The sequence below is a fragment of the Cololabis saira genome, chromosome 20 (assembly GCF_033807715.1).
Source record: "Cololabis saira isolate AMF1-May2022 chromosome 20, fColSai1.1, whole genome shotgun sequence".
In the NCBI taxonomy this organism is placed as follows: domain Eukaryota; kingdom Metazoa; phylum Chordata; class Actinopteri; order Beloniformes; family Belonidae; genus Cololabis; species Cololabis saira.
This window is the reverse complement of record NC_084606.1, coordinates 20,488,877-20,510,188: the sequence shown is the minus strand read 5'-3', so window position 1 is coordinate 20,510,188 and position 21,312 is coordinate 20,488,877. Positions and strand designations below refer to the sequence as shown.

The 21,312-nt window shown below is 41.3% G+C and overlaps 1 protein-coding gene across 1 annotated transcript in view; it reads left to right on the top strand.

Moving 5' to 3' along the window:
• poln (polymerase (DNA directed) nu) overlaps window positions 1-21,312 on the top strand; it is a 69,589-nt gene that overhangs the window by 32,720 nt on the left and 15,557 nt on the right. Inside the window, exons 19-21 of the mRNA XM_061710173.1 lie at window positions 3,976-4,053; window positions 12,967-13,078; window positions 14,924-15,006. Of these exons, the coding sequence (XP_061566157.1) occupies window positions 3,976-4,053; window positions 12,967-13,078; window positions 14,924-15,006 (273 nt within the window). The remainder of the gene's footprint in view (window positions 1-3,975; window positions 4,054-12,966; window positions 13,079-14,923; window positions 15,007-21,312) is intronic.

The following is a 21,312-nucleotide window of genomic DNA, read 5'->3' as shown; positions in this document are numbered from 1 at the left end:
GGCTGAAGTCTACAGCAGCTCAGGGCTGCTCACTAAAAGGTGTCGGAGGCATTCTTTCACACTCTTGCTGCAGTGGCCTCCTGATGTTTCGCTTCATTGTGTATTTGTGTCTTTTGAAGCATGCCTTTGATTTCAGCGTGATCAGAATTAAAATTGTAATGCTGTAGCCCTGTTTAACAATGTAGCATGATAGTACAGTCATATCCAAAAATACAGAGGCAAGAGCATTTGTTTTTTTTTCTAAAGATCATGAGATAATTATCTAATTACATCAAGATCAAATGGTCTCTTCTATGATTTTGTGTTGAATCATGTTTTTATTGAAAATGCTTGCTTTCACATGTGTATGAGCTAATTCTTATATGATAATGAGAATCCAAATGGGTTTTCCTCTTATATTCCTCTTATAAGTTTCCTTAACTGACATAACTCTAATATGATAATGGCATGTTAAGTGGCATAAGGGAGCTTTTGCGATTTTTAGCTGCTAGGTTCATCGATAGGCATGGACGTTTAGTCCCATTTTACGAATCCATCCAAGATTTTCTCTTGTATAATTTCTTGCTTGGTCATTCTGATTTTTTTCTCCTGTATTTAATTTCTTTAGTCTCTTAGTTGTCACTGCCATGATGTCCACTGTAGCTCTGTGATTTAGTTCTGTCACTGATGATGTGTGACATAGTGCCAAACAGAAATATGCAGTTGCCTTTGCAGACAGGTGAGACATGAGTTTTAAATTACTTTGGGTACTTTTCTCTGATAGTAGGAGAACAGAGAGGGAGATAAACAACATTTTATTAAAGTAACCAAATATTCTGTCAAGTAAAATTTGAACTGATAACATGAAAAAAGCTTATATTTGCTTCTTTAAGAATAAAAGTTCAAGTACAGCTGTTGATAGTCATCCTCCAAGCTGCCAAGTTAAGCAACTCTTTTAGGTTTCAGCTACACTGTTTCCCATAAAGTTGGAATATACATTTTCTTTTCTCTTCTAAAGAATTGTCTAAAGAGGATTAAAAATGAGGAATGCTCCTGAAAACCAAATTATTCCAACTTGATATATTAGACTGTGCTAAATATAGCATGCTTGTCATTACTTTTAGTGAAAATGCAGCTTTTTGTTTCATTTCATGTGTATGTTTACATTTGGTTATTTCCCATTTTATCTAATATTTTTGATGAAGGAAGGTTCATGTCATTACAGATACATTAATTTCTACATTTACATTTGTTGATGTATTTTTTCAAAGGTATTCACTCTCTTGTGGATGTCATAAACTATAAGGGAAGATGAACAGACAGGATACAGTTTAGAGATTCAGTAAATCCTGGGCTGTATTAAGATATTCAGCTTGTACCCATCTAACCAACATATGGTCCATGTATCTATTTTGTCCTGGGTTTGTAACTGGTAAAGTATAGATTTACGTGACAGCTGACTAACTCCTAATCAAGAACAATTTTCCATGATTTGTGACATCATCTCTCATCTGGAGGACATCCCTTTATTGCCTCTCTGGTGCAGGGTTACGACATTAGCTGGGAGGTTAACAACATTTCTCCATTTGTCAAGATTAAAACATTGAAACCTGTCCATCCATTTGTTGGCAAAGCCCCACTACATCCACTCTGCAGCATTTACAATGTTGCGACACTCAGCTTTATGTTTATGTCGTTTGCTCTCTCTCTTTCTCTCTCTCTGTCAGTGTTTGCTTTTCTCCCGCCCCGATGGAGCAGTTCACATGTGCCAACATCAGCACCTCTGCGTCTCACTGAGTCAGATTCACATACTCGTTTTGTCACTAGATCTCCCTCATCCTCTGTGACGTCCTTTCTACCGTCCCTGCTTCCACCAGTATTCCTTCCTCTGTCCCTTTAACTCCCTCCCCACACCGGTTACCGCTTTGTGTCTCGAGGTGAGAGGTGGAGAAACTAATAACAACTGATTGCTGTGCTCTAGTTTGCATGTGTGGGTGTGTGCGTGGGCCGCCACGATTTTCATCGTCAGCATCCGTGTTTGTGTGTGTGCTGCTTTAGAGGCATTTTCATCATGCTGACGTGGGATGTGATGGTCCGCTCAATGTGATGGCCGTTATCATTTCTCCTGCACTAAGGTCAGCACTTGTAAGCAGAGGGTGCAGCGACAGGCTGATCCTGATCGGATTAAGATTCTCTTATAAATGGAGACATTTTACATGTATAACTTTATATTTGATTAAATCAGATATTCAATTCAATTCCCAAGAAAGTCTCTCAACGCATTTACACAGAAAAACACATTTGGAAATTTCAAAAAGGAAATATAATCATATCAAATCCAAATTATAATCCACTTCACTCCAACTCATGGTAAATCATGCATGATCCAGTTGATTACATTTAATTCCAGTTTATTAACCAATCCATATTTCATGCAATGCCACCTCATAAACAACAGCATGGCTAAGGAGCCCAAAAGACTGCATCAACTCTTTACTTCAGTTTTAACCCCCCATTCTGAGCAAGCATGAAGGAATAGAGCTTAAAAAACAACAACAGCAGAACCAGACTCAAGGAGCACGGCTATGACCAGTTGGGTGTCTGAGATGATAGGAAAGAGAGGCAATAATAAAGATACATACATACGAGAAGAGTCCTCAGTCCTCAGTGAAGTTATCCCTAGCTATAAGCTTTATCAAAATGACTCATCTTGAGCTTAATCTTAAAGGTCAACATTGTGTCAGCGTCTAAACATTAACTGGGAGCAGGTACCACTAGAGAGGAGCCTGATAACTGCAGACTCTGCCTCCCATCCTACGTTTGGACATCTTAGAAACTGCAAATAAGCCTGCAGTTCAGGCTGTTAAGGGCTTTTTACCTGGGAAAAGATGGATTTTATAGATGTGTGATCGCTCCGTGTAATCCCCATCAGAGTTTATTGCTGTTTATATGGTTCCCCCCCAGCTGCTGACAGTCTTTATTTTTCTGTGTAATTGTCTGCCAAAACAAACAAACACACACACTCACACTCACGGTATATTAAATCTAAAGCCCAGTGCTATCCTCGATGTGGGCAATACATGTGTTTTTAAATATGCTTTGACAAACATCCATATGTTACAGATTAAGCTGCCATGCCAATTTATGGACGGTCAAAATAATTAAAATCCTATCTGCTATGGTCAATAACTGGGTTTGTGATGAAGCTTGACCCATCTTTGGTGGTATTTGGATTTGCCAAAGCATCTGTGTGGTTCGCAGTATTTTCCCTCATGACAGCCAAGTTTCCTATATGTTGTACTGTTTGATATTGACAAAGTAAAACTATCTTTTAACTAAAAGAAACAAAAAATCACTATTCACTATTTTTACCCTGCCCTTTTAATAGTTTTATGTATGAAAGCTTAAGGTAAGTAGTCTGCGCATATACAGCGGCTTATTGTTTATCGTGCTTTACTTCCACACTCATACCCAGTTGAACATATCAGGGGTAATGTGAGGTTCAGTGTCCTGCCCAAGGACACTTCCACATGTGGCGGGGCTAGTGATCAAACCGACGACCTTCCTCTCGGGGGACAGTCGACTCTCAAACTCTACTCACTGAGTTAATAGGTTGTCAGGCCTCAGTTGGCCCCCGAAAGGTCCTTTCAGGGGATCAAGCTGCCAACCTAGCTGTTGGAGGACAGCCCTCTCTGGGGCTTGGCTCAAGCATCTAGGTTTTTAATAATTTACTGAGGAAAAGTCAATATGTTATCATAGATTTAATTAATGCTATTTGAACTATTTAAAATATGGTCAGATTTAAATATTGTAACTATTTTTGTCTACAAGGAGCTTGATTCAACATTGTAAATTAATTAACACTTTTGTTTTTAGATTATATTAACATGCACTTATAGGTTATAAGTGCATGTTAAGCTCATTTCGACTGGATTTTAGTTTGCAGTGAGTCATAATGCCATGAAGTATTCGAAGATCTTTTCTTGACTCTCACAGGAAAGGATGAAGAGGTCGTGACTGTTCATCCCAGGACCATGTTCATTCCAGAAGACGGTTGGACCTTCGTTGCTGCAGGTATGGTATTATATGATATGCCCTTAAGAATCTTAATTTTTATGGGATATTACATTTGTTTGTGTTATCTCCCTTCATAACATTCTTGCATACTTTCTTTTTTCTTATGCAGTATTGTAAGTATTTATTTCAGTTACTGTTTTGGAAGCATGTGCAGATGTTTTAATGACTCCACATGTGTGGAAATGCATTCTTTTATTTCTTGATGCAGTTGCAGTTAGCTGCTCAGAGATGTTAATGCAATCACTTGACCTAATAACTCATCATCATTCAGCAGTTACAGTTCAGCCATGTGGGAAAAGTGTGTAGGCATGTCTTTTGACAGCTGTAGAGATCAAATTTGAATACAGTATGTAAGCCAGAATGATTTCTCTCTCTTTTGTTTATGTACAAACACTGTGGCACCTGTTTTTTACTTCAGCCAAATCATTCTCTACAAATTTGCAGCTGTTCACCCATAAATAATCCTCTTCTACTGGCATGGCCTCAGCTGGCACCAAAAGGTCCTTTCAGGATGTATTGTTGAAGAGAGCAGAGGCGGGACACTATCAGTCTAGAACAGCTTTGTGGGGAATGGAGGGAGTCTGCTGGGCCTGACATATGCAGGCTTACATAACCTGACAGAAAAACAGGGTTAACGGCGGGACAGCAGCAGGATAAGAGAGGATCCCACTTGTGCACACACGAGCTGGGAGTCAGTAACATGCTTGCACCAGCAGGCACGCTGATGCTGACAGTAAACATACTAGCATACACAACACAGAAAACATCATCATCCAAAGAGGCAGCCAGGTTGGCATGGAAACAACCCTTTCTAGGGAGCTCGAGCAGAGTTACCCCCTACATGTCCTCTTCATGTCCTTCCCAAATTTTAATTAACTGTTGTGTGTGTGTGTGTGTGTGTGTGTGTGTGTGTGTGTGTGTGTGTGTGTGTGTGTGTGTGTGTGTGTGTGTGTGTGTGTGCGCGCGTTTCAACTGCTATTCCTTTCTTTCGTGAGAAAGATCAATTAGGAGACACATCAAAAGGTTTTCTGCCCCTGTGATCCTAATATGTCTGACTCTGATATTGTCAAGAGTATATTTAGCTATCCTCACATCAGAGGAAGCCCATACAGAGCTTCCAAGTCAGGTTTACCAAAGTACAAGAAGTTCTTCTATGAAGCTAATGTTGAACATCCTCTCCGTCTGTATATGTAGGCTGTGTGTTTATCTTCTTACTTGTCAACTCTGGTGTGTGGGGAGCTGCAGAGGCATGAAAGAAAAAGGCTAGCCCAAATGAGAATAAAGGTGGAGTACGTCTTAAAGCATGCAAAAAAGATGGATTTAATGAAGTCAGTGGAAAAGATAAGTAGGAGCACATGCAATGGTTTAGAGATACCTGATGCATGTAAAGGGGAGAGGTTGTCGCGTCGTATAGTTGTGTAATGTTGTATAGTTAATAAGCAGAAAGGTTTTTATTTTAAACTAAATTATACCTTTCTGTACTAAAAAGCACTTTTTGAATGATTACCAGTAGTTGAAGGTAAATTGAAGGTAAATTGAAATGTTTTCATTGGATAGGTATTTTTCCCTGTTACCATGACTTGTTGATAAAAATATAATATAATATAATATAATATAGATATATACTGCTTATATGTCTTTTTTTTCCCCAATTTTTGCGTATATGCCTTTATGCTGAGAAACTACGCCAAGAGTTCTCAGATAACAATGCCAGCTCAGTTTGGAAGGGATTGAGACAGATTACAAACTACAAACCCAGAGCCCCGCTGTCTCCGGTGTTCACGGACATCTTTAACACCTCCCTGGAGACATGCCATGTCCCTGCCTGCTTCAAAACCTCCACCATCATACCTGTCCCCAAAAAAACAAGGACCACAGGACTTAACGACTACAGACCTGTCGCCCTGACCTCTGTGGTCATGAAGTCTTTTGAGCGCCTTGTGCTGCCACACCTCAAAAAAATCACCGACCCACTACTGGATCCCCTGCAGTTCGCCTACAGAGCCAACAGGTCTGTAGATGATGCTGTAAACATGGCCCTGCACTTCATCCTCCAGCACCTGGACTCCACAGGAACCTACGCCAGGATCCTGTTCGTGGACTTCAGCTCTGCTTTTAACACCATCATCCCATCTCTGCTCCAGGACAAGCTCTCCCAGCTGAATATGCCTGACTCCACCTGCAGGTGGATCAAAGACTTCCTGTCTGACAGGAAGCAGCGGGTGAAGCTGGGGAAACATGTCTCTGACCCTCGGACCATCAGCACAGGATCCCCTCAAGGCTGCGTTCTCTCTCCTCTACTCTTCTCCCTGTACACAAACAGCTGCACCTCCAGACATCAGTCCGTCAAGCTCCTGAAGTTTGCGGACGACACCACCCTCATTGGACTCCTCTCTGATGGTGATGAGTCCGCCTACAGGTGGGAGGTCGACCAGCTGGTGACCTGGTGCGGTCAGAACAATCTAGAGCTCAACGCTCTAAAGACAGTGGAGATGATAGTGGACTACAGGAGGAACGCAGCCCCACTGGCCCCCCTCACCCTGTGTGACTCCCCAGCAGACACTGTGGAGTCCTACCGCTTCCTGGGGACCATCATCACCCAGGACCTCAGGTGGGAGCTGAACATCACCTCCCTCACCAAAAAAGCACAGCAGAGGATGTACTTCCTGCGGCAGCTGAAGAAGTTCAACCTGCCAAAGACAATGATGGTGCAGTTCTACACCGCCATCATCGAGTCCATCCTCACCTCCTCCATCCCCATCTGGTACGCTGCTGCCACTGTAAAGGACAGGAGCAGCTGCAGCGTATCATCCGCTCTGCAGAGAAGGTGATTGGCTGCAATCTCCCATCTCTCCAGGACCTGCACACCTCCAGGACCCTGAAGCGTGCAGGAAAGGTTGCAGCAGACCCCTCCCACCCCGGACACAAACTGTTCCAGACTCTTCCCTCTGGCAGGAGGCTGCGGTCCATCAGGACCAAAACCTCACGCCACAAAAACAGTTTTTTCCCGTCTGCAGCCTTCCTCATCAACAAGGCCCCGGTCCCCCCCCTCCCCCCGTCTACCACGGACTGCCCCCCCATCCCACTCTACGTTACATTAACGTAAAGATTCCAATCCTACGTTACATTAACGCACATCCTAAGTCACTTTTGCATAGACTCATATCCGGCACTTTTGAAACCTCATATTGTACATTTTTGCTTATACATTTTCTCTCTTATATATTTGCTTTTATATTTGTATTGTATTGCACCAATCACCACAACAAATTCCTTGTGTGTGTTTAACAAACTTGGCAATAAACCTTTTCTGATTCTGATAATTGATACCTTCTTCCCAGAAGCCTCTCTTCTTTGACCTCGGCACACAAGGGACAGTTTATATTGTCCTCTATAACCTTCATGCTATAGTGTACCGTTATGCATTATCGACAGCAGTTCAGGGTATTGTAAATGAGGCCTTATAAAATAATAAGTGGAAGCCAGAAGTGAGTTTTCTTTTAATTAATAGTCAGTATACTTAATCTTCCATGATTTAATGTCTAAACTCATGTATGCATCCATGTTTCTTTTCTAAGTTAGAAGTTGTCTTTTTCACGTTCAGCTTTATAGAGACGGTTTCTGTTGTTGATTTATTCCTGTATGGATCGATACACATGATTCCTGATTGTGACAGTTTCATCACAGACTATCTCAGTTACAGCCTTAAAGAACTCAAACACTATTACCTTTTCAGGATCACGTACTGGTGGCTTGTCTTGGTGTTGTTCTCTACATTAATATTTTCAGCCCTAACCTTCTTCCTCTCTTTCTCTGTGACACACACCCACGCATCCTGGTCAGCAATATGTTCCTGAGACTGCCAGCCATGCTTGGAGGAAATGTGATGGAGCTCATAAAATATTAATGGATGATATCTTTAGAATCTCCCTCACTCATCTCAGCATAGACTAAACCAGTCATATCTTTTTGCTCCACGTTTCAGCCCATCTCTCTCCTCTTCTGTTTTTCATCCATCCCACGTCAGACTTTATCTTCATGTAGTTTTTTCCTTTTGATATTTGTCTGACCTAAGTTAAACAGCAGATGGTTTCTGGTGTGACCTGCATTGTGAGGTGAACAGTCTTTGGTGTTTCTTGCTGATTCTTTCTCATTTGCAAAAATGACAAGTCACCAACTGGCCACTTATGGCTGAGTTCAAAAGTGAGTGAGTCTCCAAGACTTCCCTTGTTAAAATGTTCAGCTTTACAGCAGAAATAAACATATTCAGAGTCTGGTTCAAAAAACTATTTTCGTCTCCATTGCAACCACATGAGCCGCACTGGGGGAAATAGAGCTCAACTGCTTCTTGTTTTAGCTGTAGCAGCACTCATTTGGGATGTTGTGTAAATGTGTCCCTTGATGTCTGTCATCATCCTTCCCCACACACATCCCCACAAAAGCCTCTTCCAGCTGGTTGCTTCATCCCCCAGTGAAAACCTCAACATTAGGTGGACTTTAATTTGGTCTTCGAGCAAGCAGAAAAGGTAGAGCTGTTTGTTTGTATGTGTGTGTGTGAGAGAAGCCATGTCTTTAGATGTGTTTCAGTTCAGATCCACAATACTGACAAGAGAGCTAAACTCCCAGTAAGTAAAGGGCATGCTGTCCTAACATGGTGTTCAAGGAGGTCAGCATGTGTCTGCTCTGTTTCTGTTATGTTCACAGACTTTCAGCTTTCAGCTAAAGGGACCATTATTATGATGTTCCAGCACACATTTTGATTCCCTTCAGTTTATTCAAGTGTTTCAGGAATATTGCAGAACAGTCCTCTCCGTCTTTGTGCAAAATGTCCATTTCCAATGTCTCTCCGCTGATAGGAGTTACATGACGCTCACAATAGTTGGACATATTGCCTTAATCCAGTTAAAATTGGATTGTTTGTACCGGTAAATGGGCTGAGTGTCCTAATTTTGACATGATTATCTGTAGCAGTAAGGTCTGGTTCACTATAAAAGACACTCGAAGAATATAAAAATACTTTTGTTGTTATTCCAGCTGATATTTGGTGCTTTATGTGCAAGCACAAAGACAATTAAAGCTGCAAGCAGCGATGAACGGGCCCTCGCACTCACGGCCACCGCCCCCCATAAGGATATCAGAAATGACACCACCCACGACTTCCTATGTCAAACCATTCAAAAGTTATAGCAGAAAAAAGGGAAAACCAATCAGAAGAAGGGGCGGGGCTAATTCAGGCCAATGAAGGTCAAGGACTCCATACAGAATCTGATGACACCACCCGCGACTCTCTATGTCAAACCATTCAAATGTTATAGCAGGAAATAGGGACAACCAATCAGAAGAAGGGGCGGGGCTAATTTTCACCAATTATGGTCAAGGACTCAATACCGAGTCCCATGACACCACCCACGACTCTTTATGTTAAACCATTCAAAAGTTATGGCAGAGAAAAGTATTCTAGGGGGCGCTGTTGAGCCGTTAGGCCACGCCCATTAATACAAACCATTAAATATCACATTTTTCGCCAGGCCTGGTTTGCATGCCAAATTTGGTGCCTTTTGGGGAACTATCAAATATGGACCAATCAGATGAAGGGGGGGTGCGCTTGTTGGCGTCTAGCGTCGCCACGGTAACACTTTTGAAAGAGAAAAGTAATGCGTGTAGTCGCAGGATGGAGACGCACATTTTGATGTATAACACATCTGGGTTCACGATACGGTTTGGGCTGAATTAACTCTCGAAGGAATGGCATAAATTTCGCCAAAATTACACAATTTATTCAGAATGTTCAAAATGGCCGACTTCCTGTTCGGTTTCGGCCATGGCGCCAAGAGACTTTTCTTTTAGTTGCGACATGATACAGGTGTGTACCGATTTTCGTTCAAGTACGTCAAACCGTATTATGGGGCTTGAGGCACAAAGTATTTTCTGTCGAACCAATCAGATGAAGGGTGGGTGCGCTTTTTGGCGTCTAGCGCCGCCACGGTAACGCTTTTGAAAGAGAAAAGTAATGCGTGTTGTCGCAGGATGGAGACGCACATTTTGATGTATAACACACTTGGGGGCACGTTACGGTTCGGGCTGAATTAACTTTCGAAGGAATGGCATAAATTGCGCCAAAATTACACAATTAATTCAAAATGGCCGACTTCCTGTTCGGTTTCGGCCATGACGCCAAGAGACTTTTATTTAAGTTGTGCCATGATACAGGTGTGTAGCGATTTTCGTGCATGTACGTCAAACCGTATTGTGGGGCTTGAGGCACAAAGTTTTCCGGGGGGCGCTGTTGAGCCATTTTGCCACGCCCATTCATACAAACCATGAAATATCAAATTTATCGCCAGGCCTGGCTTGCATGCCAAATTTGGTGCCTTTTGGGGAACTATCAAATATGGACCAATCAGATGAAGGGGGGGGTGCGCTTGTTGGCGTCTAGCGCCGCCACGGTAACACTTTTGAAAGAGAAAAGTAATGCGTGTAGTCGCAGGATAGAGACGCACATTTTGATGTATAACACACCTGGGTGTACGTTACGGTTCGGGCCGTATTAATTCTCGAAGGAATGGCTCATATTGCTCCAAAATTACGCGATTAATTCAGAATGTTCAAAATGGCCGACTTCCTGTTCGGTTTCGGCCATGGCGCCAAGAGACTTTTCTTTTAGTTGCGACATGATACAGGTGTGTACCGATTTTCGTTCATGTACGTCAAACCGTATTATGGGGCTTGAGGCGCAAAGTTTTTTCTGTCTGAACCAACCAGATGAAGGGTGGGCGCGCTTTTTGGCGTCTAGCGTCGCCACGGTAACGCTTTTGAAAGAGAAAAGTAATGCGTGTTGTCGCAGGATGGAGACGCACATTTTGATGTATAACACACTTGGGTGCACGTTACGGTTCGGGCCTTATTAACTGCCGAAGGAATGGCATAAATTGCGCCAAAGTGACACGATTAATTCAAAATGGCTGACTTCCTGTTCGGTTTCGGCCATGTCGCCAAGAGACTTTTCTTTAGGTTGTGTACTGATACAGGTGTGTACTGATTTTCGTGCATGTACGTCAAACCGTATTGTGGGGCTTGAGGCACAAAGTTTTCCGGGGGGCGCTATTGAGCCATTTTGCCACGCCTATTAATGTAAACCATTAAATATCAAATTTTTCGCCAGGCCTGACTTGCATGCAAAATTTGGTGACTTTTTGGGCACGTTTAGGGGGGCAAAAAGGCCCTCCTTTCGTCAGAAGAAAGAAAGAAAGAAAGAAAGAAAAATTCCTACAGATACAATAGGGCCTTCGCACTGAAGGTGCTCGGGCCCTAATTAAAGTTGCAAGCAGCGATGAACAGGCCCTCGCACGTGCAATTTTAACCAGTAAAAGTCAAGGACTCAAAACTAAGTCAGATGACACCACCCACGACTTTCTATATCAAACCAATCAAAAGTTATTGCAGAAAATAGGAACTATCACATATCGACCAATCAGATGAAGGGGCGGGGCTAATTTGCACCAATTAAGGTGAAGGAGTCAAAACCGAGTCCGATGACACCACCCACAACTCTCTATATCAAACCATTCAAAAGTTACTGCAGAAAATAGGAACTATCAAATATGGACCAATCAGATAAAGGGCGCGCTTTTTGACGTCTAGCGTCGCCACGGTAACATTTTTGAAAGAGAAAAGTAATGCCCATCGTCGCAGGATCGAGACGCACATTTTTTTTTTCAAACAATATCTTTTATTGTTTTTCTTTTTTAACATAACATAACAAACAGAAAAGCAACGCTATACGAGACCAGTGACATTAAAATAAGGAAAAAAAAAAAAAAAAACACCAACGAAACACAACAGACAAAGGCACTACTCTCCTCCAGGCTCTTCCATTAGATGATTTAGGTTCTCATTTTTCATATAGTCAATAAAACAACCCCAGACTTCCTCGAAGATTTCTTGTTTGTCCTTGATGATGTACGTTATCCTTTCAACCGGTAAGCACAGTGACATCTCCTGGAACCACTTCTTGATGCTTGGTTTGTGTGGAGATGCACATTTTGATGTATAACACACCTGGGTGCACTTTACGGTTCGGGCGAAGAAGCGGCCGAAGAAATGGCATAAATTGCGCCAAAATTACAAAATTAATTCAAAATGGCTGACTTCCTGTTGTGTTTCGGCCATGGCGCCAAGAGACTTTTCTTCAAGTTGCGACATGATACAGGTGTGTACCGATTTTCGTGCATGTACGTCAAACCGTATTGTGGGGCTTGAGACACAAAGTTTTCTAGGGGGGCGCTGTTGAGCCATTAGGCCACGCCCATTAAAGCAAACCATTAAATATCAAATTTTTCGCCAGGCCTGGCTTGCGTTCAAAATTTGGTGACTTTTGGGGGCAAAAAGGCCCTCATTTCGTCGTAAGAAAAATGAGAAAAAAAAATAAAATTAAAAAGTAAAAAAAAATTCCTACAGATACAATAGGGCTTTGGCACTGTCAGTGCTCGGGCCCTAATATTAAGCACTCTTGTGACTGTCTTTGTTGTATGTATTCAAGCTTTTGTACTTGTTTGATTATTCCCTGGAGAAAATGTTCCTATTAGTTGAGCTATAATTGAGTTTGATAGCACTGAACTGTCCGGTTGTCCATTCTTTTTTGGTGACAGATTGTAGAGAAATTATACATATTATTTTTTTCTTCCCAGATCTGTTATTTAAAACTGCTTGCATACTTGCATCCCTACTTTCTTATCTGACTGCAACTGATTGGGATGTTTCTAAGTGGATGATGACGACATGGTTACATGATGTGACATTAAGGAAATAACCTGTGTGCTACGGAAGAATTTAAATTTAGGGTAAAAGTATGGCAAGTAGAGGTTATGATTATAGATTATTATAGAAACTATTTGTGTGTGTTTGTTTTAGACTTCTGCCAGGTGGAGCTGCGTCTGCTGGCTCACTTCTCCTCTGACCCTGAGCTGCTCCACATCTTCTCCAACCCCCAGGCTGACGTCTTTACGATGCTGGCCACTCGGTGGTGAGAGTCCTTTACTCGTACAAACACCTAAGCACACACACATGATCTCCTTGCCAAGGTGAATGTTGATCCTCCACAAGGTTTCTCTTTTCCTCTCCATGTCTTTTTGTTAGACTGCCAACCCCTTCACCTGTAACACAGTAATAAACAACTACCATGGCAACTGCCTCATTCTGTCTGTCTCTCACAGTCAAGTCACACCCTGGGGGGGTGGAATCCCGGTGACTACATTGTTTAGCTTTAAGAGTATTATTTCTGTAAGCGGCTGTGTGTGTTTACCTCCTTCACGCCTCCTCCTCTGTTGCCAGTGTGTGTCGTGTTTACACGGGTCTCTCTTATCTCTCTGAGCCTTTATCTAAGGTGTGGTTTTAACCTACACTTCTGGTACGCATCCGAGTCAAGCGTGCAGTTCTGGGTGACTGCGGTGAACTGATTTTACCAGAATGCCAGAAATCTATAGTTTAAAGAAATACCCTGATGGTCTAGCACTTTTGGAAAATATTTGTGACCTGTCACCCTCACATACTGTGTCATATAATGTAATGTGCCAAGCTGGTCACAGAGGTCATGTGACCAGCTTCCAGATGTGCTGGAGCATAGTCACTTTTATAGTGTCATACTATGCACTAATAACTATTTCTACATGGTTTTATGTTTTGTCTTACCTTTTCTGTTGTTCCATTTTATCATACTCTCAACCTTTCTTTCCATCAGTGTCCTTCTCTCCACGCACAGTTTCTCAAATCCTCTTTAACTTCCCCATCTGTGTTCCATCAGTAATGCCACTGATCACTTTTCAGTAATATTGGATTATTGGACTGTTACATAAGAAGAAAGAAATATTATTAAAACAAGGTGGAAAAAACTTTTTTTTTTCGTTTGTATTTATGGTTTTGTTTTGTTTGCACATGTCAGAAAAATAAAATCTTTTCTTCTTTCTGGAAAGCCAGAACGAACTTCTGATGAATAAAGTATGACAAAAAGTGTCATTCACCTCTAGAACCAGGACTTTTTTTTTTCGTTTGAAATCCTTGCATCCAATGCCCAGCAGGAGGCAACAAAATGACTGTATGTGTTTCCCCAGCAAGATGCACAATCAAGGGACATACTCGGTTGTGGAGGTTTCTTACTCTTTGCTTAAATATGCTGTTTAACTTTAAAATGTGCTTCCATGCGTGTGTTAGGGAGACAGTAGCAGAGATGCACTTTTATTAAGTTATTTTATACCAGAAACTCTGACATCATGTAACACTGGATTTTTGGAGAGCAACAGACATGGTTGTAATTTTCTTCGTGCCTGTGTGTGTGCGTGTGTGTGTGTGTGTGTGTGTGTGTGTGTGTGTGTGTGTGTGTGTGTGTGTGTGTGTGTGTGTGTGTGTGTGTGTGTGTGTGTGTGTGTGTGTGTGTGTGTGTGTGTGTGTGTGTGTGTGTGTGTGTGTGTGTGTGTGTGTGTGTTTCCCCATCAAGCCTGATCAGTTGTGGCAGCTTCCCATACACCCCTCCAGAAATGCCACTCTGCAGAAGTGTCACCCCACACTGTTTGATCCCCAGAACCACTGCTGTCTACAAGTCACATTATATAACTGTTTGTGTGTCCATGCTTCTTGCTCTCTTTCCTCTGTCTCCTTTTCTTGTGGATCTCCTGTAGCTTTGAGCTTTATATTTCACAGTTTCTCTAACTTTTTGCATGTTTTTACAGTGATATCTCCAATAAATGTTTTTATCTTTGCATGTTCACATTTCTGTTTTTTTTTTAACTTTATTTCTGTGGTAGATGTGTTGTTACAATACTAAAACTTATCATATAGTAATATAAACGTTCATGTTGGTTGATTTCTCATTCAGGAAGGGGGTGAGCGAGAATGAAGTGACCTCTGAGGACAGGGAGCATGCCAAACGCATTGTATACTCAGTTGTTTATGGAGCAGGTGAGTACGGACACATATCAGCTCCTAGAAAACAGACACACAGTGATTATTATTATTATTATTATTATTATTATTATTATTGTTATTATTATTAATGAGTGGTGATGCAGTGGCAGGGGAAGATTAAAAAATGGGAGCTAAGGAGTGAGAATGATAGAAATGTGTAATACACTTTAAAATCCAATAGTTGCCATTTTTGGGTTCACAGTCATGTATGTGTATACTTTAGTTGACATGCACACTCACTTATGGACAAACATGACCAGAGTGACACCATTCATGGTCATGACGCTGAATTGAGAAATTATGAACATTTTTGCATGATTGGACTTGGTAGATGGTAGGTAAGTGGTCCAGTGTGCCAATAATCTCAGATTTAGAATATTTACATTTACAAGTAAATGTGGGTTTTGTGTTAGCTTTTGGTATGGTATGCACAACGTATTATATACTATACCAAAGCTGTAAAACCCAACGTAGCTATATTTTGGCTTTTTACGAAGATCTTTCATTCTAGGGGCACTTACACTAATAAGAATAAAAAAGTTCTCAGCAATGAGATGAAAAGTATAAGCATGACTCATGCAGAAACTGAACTAATGACATTTTTTGTAATATATGTTTTCTTTATCAACAATACTATCAGCACTATTATTACATGTATCTACGAAGTTACACATTTAGTACACAGACCTGCTTGTTTTTAAATCCTGTATGCCACTCTTATATCATTCCAATATTTGAAGTGATAAGAGTGTTCAAGTTTGATATAAATCTGTTGCGATATAAAACATTTTTCTGCCCCATGTTTTTTTTTTTTAAACCAAAAAGAGCGTATTGCCGTATGTAAATGCTATTCCTGTGAAATCATGACTATAATATGCTCATCTGTCACCAAGACCAAGACACGTTACAGATTATTATCACAACACCACAACGTTCTCCTTCAAGCACATTTGGCTCTGAATCTAAGTTTAGGGAACCGAGCCAGTAGCTATTGCTCATTTTTTGAGTGAATGGGCAGTGAGTGCATCCAGGAGAAGCTCTCAAGCTGATGATGAAAGGTTTGGTGGTATTTCTACTCCAGCTGGAGTAATACAGAGAGAGGGTCCATTCTGGGAAATGCAATGAACGCCTCAATGATAAAAGCAGGAGGCACATGCTTAAAAGCTATTCAAGTGATACAAGAGGAGAGCTTGAGGTGTTTGCAGGAGGAAAAGGTCAAAGTGAAAATGGCATGAATAGAGATAGAGATCGTAAGATAGGAAGGTCCAGAAAATGTAGGCTTAAAGAAAAGAAAAATGAAGGCCATGTTGTAGTGTAGTGAAAGTGTCTGAAAGTGAAATGAGGTGAGGAAGTCCTCATCAGCCTAGACAGACAGCTTCTCATGGAAGGATGCGTTGCTATGGTTACTGAATAACTAAGGGAAGCTTTTTCCACAAGACAATCAGGACGGGGAGGAGGGGCTCAGCAGTGCTGCTGATTCAGACACATGTAAACAAATAGATGCAAAAATAAGAGCGACAAGCAATGATTCTGGGAAAAGTGTGATGAAGGTGGTTCTACGCAGCTATATCGCGATTAAATTGAAATGTATGAAAAAGAAGGGATTTATTTTGATTGAATTTATGATTCATTATATTTGACTGAAAGAAATTGCATTTTGTCAGCTGGTGTTATAGAAAATACTGACAATGGTTAAATATCTTCAGACCTTTTGCCACAGTAAATGTCTTTTTGCATTCAGCATATACAGTAAAGGGGGCAGAATGGACAAAAGAAACAAGAGCAGAGCAGAAAAAAAGGGGAAGAAAAGAGGAGAGAAATAACAAGGGGCGTCAGCAGAAGAAAAGATGAAAGAGGGCTAACCGAAGGGACAAAAGAGTGACGAAAAGCAGCAGAGGGGGCATCGTTAAAGAAGGTTAAAGTTCAGTCCATGTGCTGACTTCATTCAGCAGGAATGTGGGGCTTCTCACTCACAAATACACAATCCATGCAGAGAGAGCGCTCTCTCTCGTATCCACACAACAACACGTTCCTCACGCAGCGTTAGGATTACAACTCAACACAGACACATTTCTGCAAAAGCCTGAAAGTACGGCCCATTAGACACGCCAAATGAAATGTGTGTCTCTTTTGCTTGGTAGATTTATTTCAATGACAAATAGAAATGTGTATTTATGTTATTTGATTTTGAAATTCTCAGTGTAGATTGTTGTTGTGCTTTGTCCGATGCATATATTGATTCCTAAATGTTCGAAAATGGCAAAGGAAAAAAAAGTTTCTTACATTTAGTTTCACTTTTTTAATTAGACTGTAGATGAACTCAAACTCAACATCACTACGTTTCTTAATAAACATGCAATCCTGCAGTGGTGCACGGCAGTGCACTGAAGAAGAAAAAAAGTTTGGGTGAGGGGCATTAGTCAGGCATATTAATCCAGTTATTTAGAGAAAGAGACAGGTGAATTCAACAGATGGTTATAATTCAGATTTTGCTACCAGAGCTGTATTCACAAAAGGAAGTCTCTGGGAGGCAAAGATGGGAAAACAATCCCTAGTTCATCAACACATTTTAGAAAAGAACATTTAAAAGTGTAAAAACTATAATCCACAAGGAAAAATGGCAAAGGACAGAATATTTCTACCACTCCAATGCGTAATGCCATCCAATACCATTATCATTGCGTCAAAAACCCACATTCATCAGTAGTTGTCTTGACCATGGAGGCAATTTATCACTCTGGATAACCTTTGTCAAGCATAACTTTATGGAGTGATATTTAAAAAATAACAGTTGTAACAACTGAAAATAGTCACCAGTTAAATACTGTAAAAAAGAAGCCTTGTGTTAACTTCATCCAGGGTACAACCATATGCAGGTAACATATTTGAACAGCAGGGCCATGCGTTAAAAGCATCACTTTTATCTTTTATCTTTCTTTTTTTTTTTTTTTTAATATTCCAACTTTCTTTAGAATATGTTTAAGGCTGTTAAATGAAGTCTATTATCAAATCAGTGGAAGTTAGGAAGATAAAGCATCTTAGGTTCATTTTTCTTAGGTGAGACAAAAGTGTCTGTTACTGAATAAACTATAAAATAGTTACTTAAAAATAGATATTTGTTTCCTTCTGTCCGGTGATGCATTCAGGATCTCAGCGTAATCCATATAAACATTAAGATTTATCAAGGTATCCGACATCTGGAATTACTTTGGTCGCAAAGGGTTACTCCTGCGTCACGGTGACCTTTAAGTAGGTCCATATGTTGTACTCTCACACGAGTGACCTTTCCACGTCACAGTTGGGCAAGCTTAGACTTTATTAAGTTTTAAGGCCGGTCCAGATGTTACGAATGTCTTTCTAACAATGATTTCTCTTCTCTGCCATTGGACTCTCTGTGTTCACACGGTCTAAGGAGTGAAAACCTAGAGAGCTATAAGAAAAAATGTGTTTTAGAGTAGAGGTATTTTTTCTGAGGTGGTACGGTTTTTAAGTCATAAATCATATTGTGCTTTTGAGCACCTCAGAGCTCAAAAACTCAAGCACATACTCAGTGGCAGTGGCCTCTATTAGCTCTACATTCCTGTATTGATCCCATCCTAACCTTAGGGCTCACTCCAGTTGTCTTTCTATAGGCTAATCACCTGTAACACTTCTTGGAAGAGCAAACTCAGACACACAGGAGGTCTTGTGCAGTTTTTTGTTGCGCTCAGTGATACACCCCATGCAGTCTTTCCCTGACCCAGTGCCCTCATTCCCTTTTCTCTTGTCATCATGTATCTCTCACTCCTTCTTTGGCTTCATTCATCTTCCCCTTCACTTCTCCTGCCTCCTGGTCCTGTCGGTTCTTAGTTCACTCGCCCGTTTGAACCTTACTTTCCTCTTCTGACCTCTTCTGTCTTTTGTTCATTAAGTTGTTGTTACTGGTCATTTTGAAACATTTATATATATATATATATATATATATATATATATATATATATATATATATATATATATATATATATATATATATATATATATATTCATTTATACCCCAAGTATCTTGAATGTTTGATTTTTTTCACAAGTTTTTGATGACCGTTTTACTTTTTTTGATGGAATAACGAATGGAATAATCTTCTTATTAGGGCCCGAGCACCTTCAGTGCGAAGGCCCTATTGTATCTGTAGGAATTATTTGTATTTTTTTTATTATTAGGGCCCGAGCACTTGCAGTGCGAAGGCCCTATTGTATTTGCAGGAATTTTTATTAGGGCCCGAGCACTTGCAGTGCGAAGGCCCTATTGTATTTGCAGGAATTTTTATTATTATTATTATTATTATTTTTTTTTTTCTTCTGACAAAGTGATGGCCTTTTTGCCCCCCTTAACGTGCCCAAAAAGTCACCAAATTTTGCACCCAAGTCAGGCCTGGCGAAAAATTTGATATTTAATGGTTTGCATTAATGGGCGTGGCAAAATGGCTCAACAGCACCCCCTTGAAAACTTTGTGCCTCAAGCCCCACGATACGGTTTGACGTACATGCACGAAAATCGGTACACACCTGTATCATGGGACAACTTAAAGAAAAGTCTCTTGGCGTCATGCCCGAAACCGAACAGGAAGTCGGCCATTTTGAATGAATCTTGTCACTTTGTCACCGTAACGTGCACCCAGGTGTGTTATACATCAAAATGTGCGTCTCCCTCCTGCGACCACACGCATTACTTTTCTCTTTCGAAAGCGTTACCGTGGCGACGCTAGACGCCAACAAGCGCACCCCCCCTTCATCTGATTGGTCCATATTTGATAGTTCTCCAAAAGTCACCAAATTTTGCATGCAAGCCAGACTTGGCGATAAATTTGATATTTTATGGTTTGCATTAATGGGCGTGGCCTTACGGCTCAACAGCGCCCCCCGGAAAACTTTTATCTGCCATAACTTTTGAATGGTTTGACATAGGAAGTTGTGGGTGGTGTCATGGGACTCTGTAATGAGTTCTTAAGCTTCGTTGGCCTTAATTAGCCCCGCCCCTTCTTCTGATTGGTTGTCCCTTTTTTCTGATATAACTTTTGAATGGTTTGACATAGAGAGTCGTGGGTGGTGTCATTTCTGATATGCTTATGGGGGCGGTGGACGTGAGTGCGAGGGCCCGTTCATCGCTGCTTGCAGCTTTAATTATTATTATTATTATTATTTTCCTGACAAAGTGAAGGCCTTTTTGCCCCCCTTAACATGCCCAAAAAGTCACCAAATTTTGCACGCTAGTCAGGCCTGGCGAAAAATTTTATATTTAATGGTTTGCATTAATGGGCGTGGCAAAATGGCTCAACAGCGCCCCCTTGAAAACTTTGTGCCTCAAGCCCCACGATACGGTTTGACGTACATGCACGAAAATCGGTACACACCTGTATCATGGCGCAACTGAAAGAAAAGTCTCTTGGCGTCATGCCCGAAACCGAACAGGAAGTCGGCCATTTTGAATTAGTCGTGTCATTTTGGCGAAATTTATGCCATTCCTTCGAAAGTTAATTCAGCCCGAACCGTAACGTGCCCCGAAGTGTGTTATACATCAAAATGTGCGTCTCCATCCTGCGACAACACGCATTACTTTTCTCTTTCAAAAGCGTTACCGTGGCGGCGCTAGACGCCAAAAAGCGCGCCCACCCTTCATCTGATTGGTTCAACAGAAAAAACTTTGTGCCTCAAGCCCCATAATACGGTTTGACGTACATGAACGAAAATCGGTACACACCTGTATCATGTCGCAACTAAAAGAAAAGTCTCTTGGCGCCATGGCCGAAACCGAACAGGAAGTCGGCCATTTTGAACATTCTGAATTAATTGCGTAATTTTGGAGCAATATATGCCATTCCTTCGAGAGTTAATTCAGCCCGAACTGTATCGTGAACCCAGATGTGTTATACATCAAAATGTGCGTCTCCATCCTGCGACTACACGCATTACTTTTCTCTTTCGAAAGTGTTACCGTGGCGATGCTAGACGCCAACAAGCGCACCCCCCCTTCATCTGATTGGTCCATATTTGATAGTTCCCCAAAAGGCACCAAATTTGGCATGCAAGCCAGGCCTGGCGATAAATTTGATATTTCATGGTTTGCATTAATGGGCGTGGCAAAATGGCTCAACAGCGCCCCCCGGAAAACTTTGTGCCTCAAGCCCCACAATACGGTTTGACGTACATGCACGAAAATCGGTACACCCCTGTATCATGTCGCAACTTAAAGAAAAGTCTCTTGGAGCCATGGCCGAAACCGAACAGGAAGTCAGCCATTTTGAATTAATTGTGTAATTTTGGCAC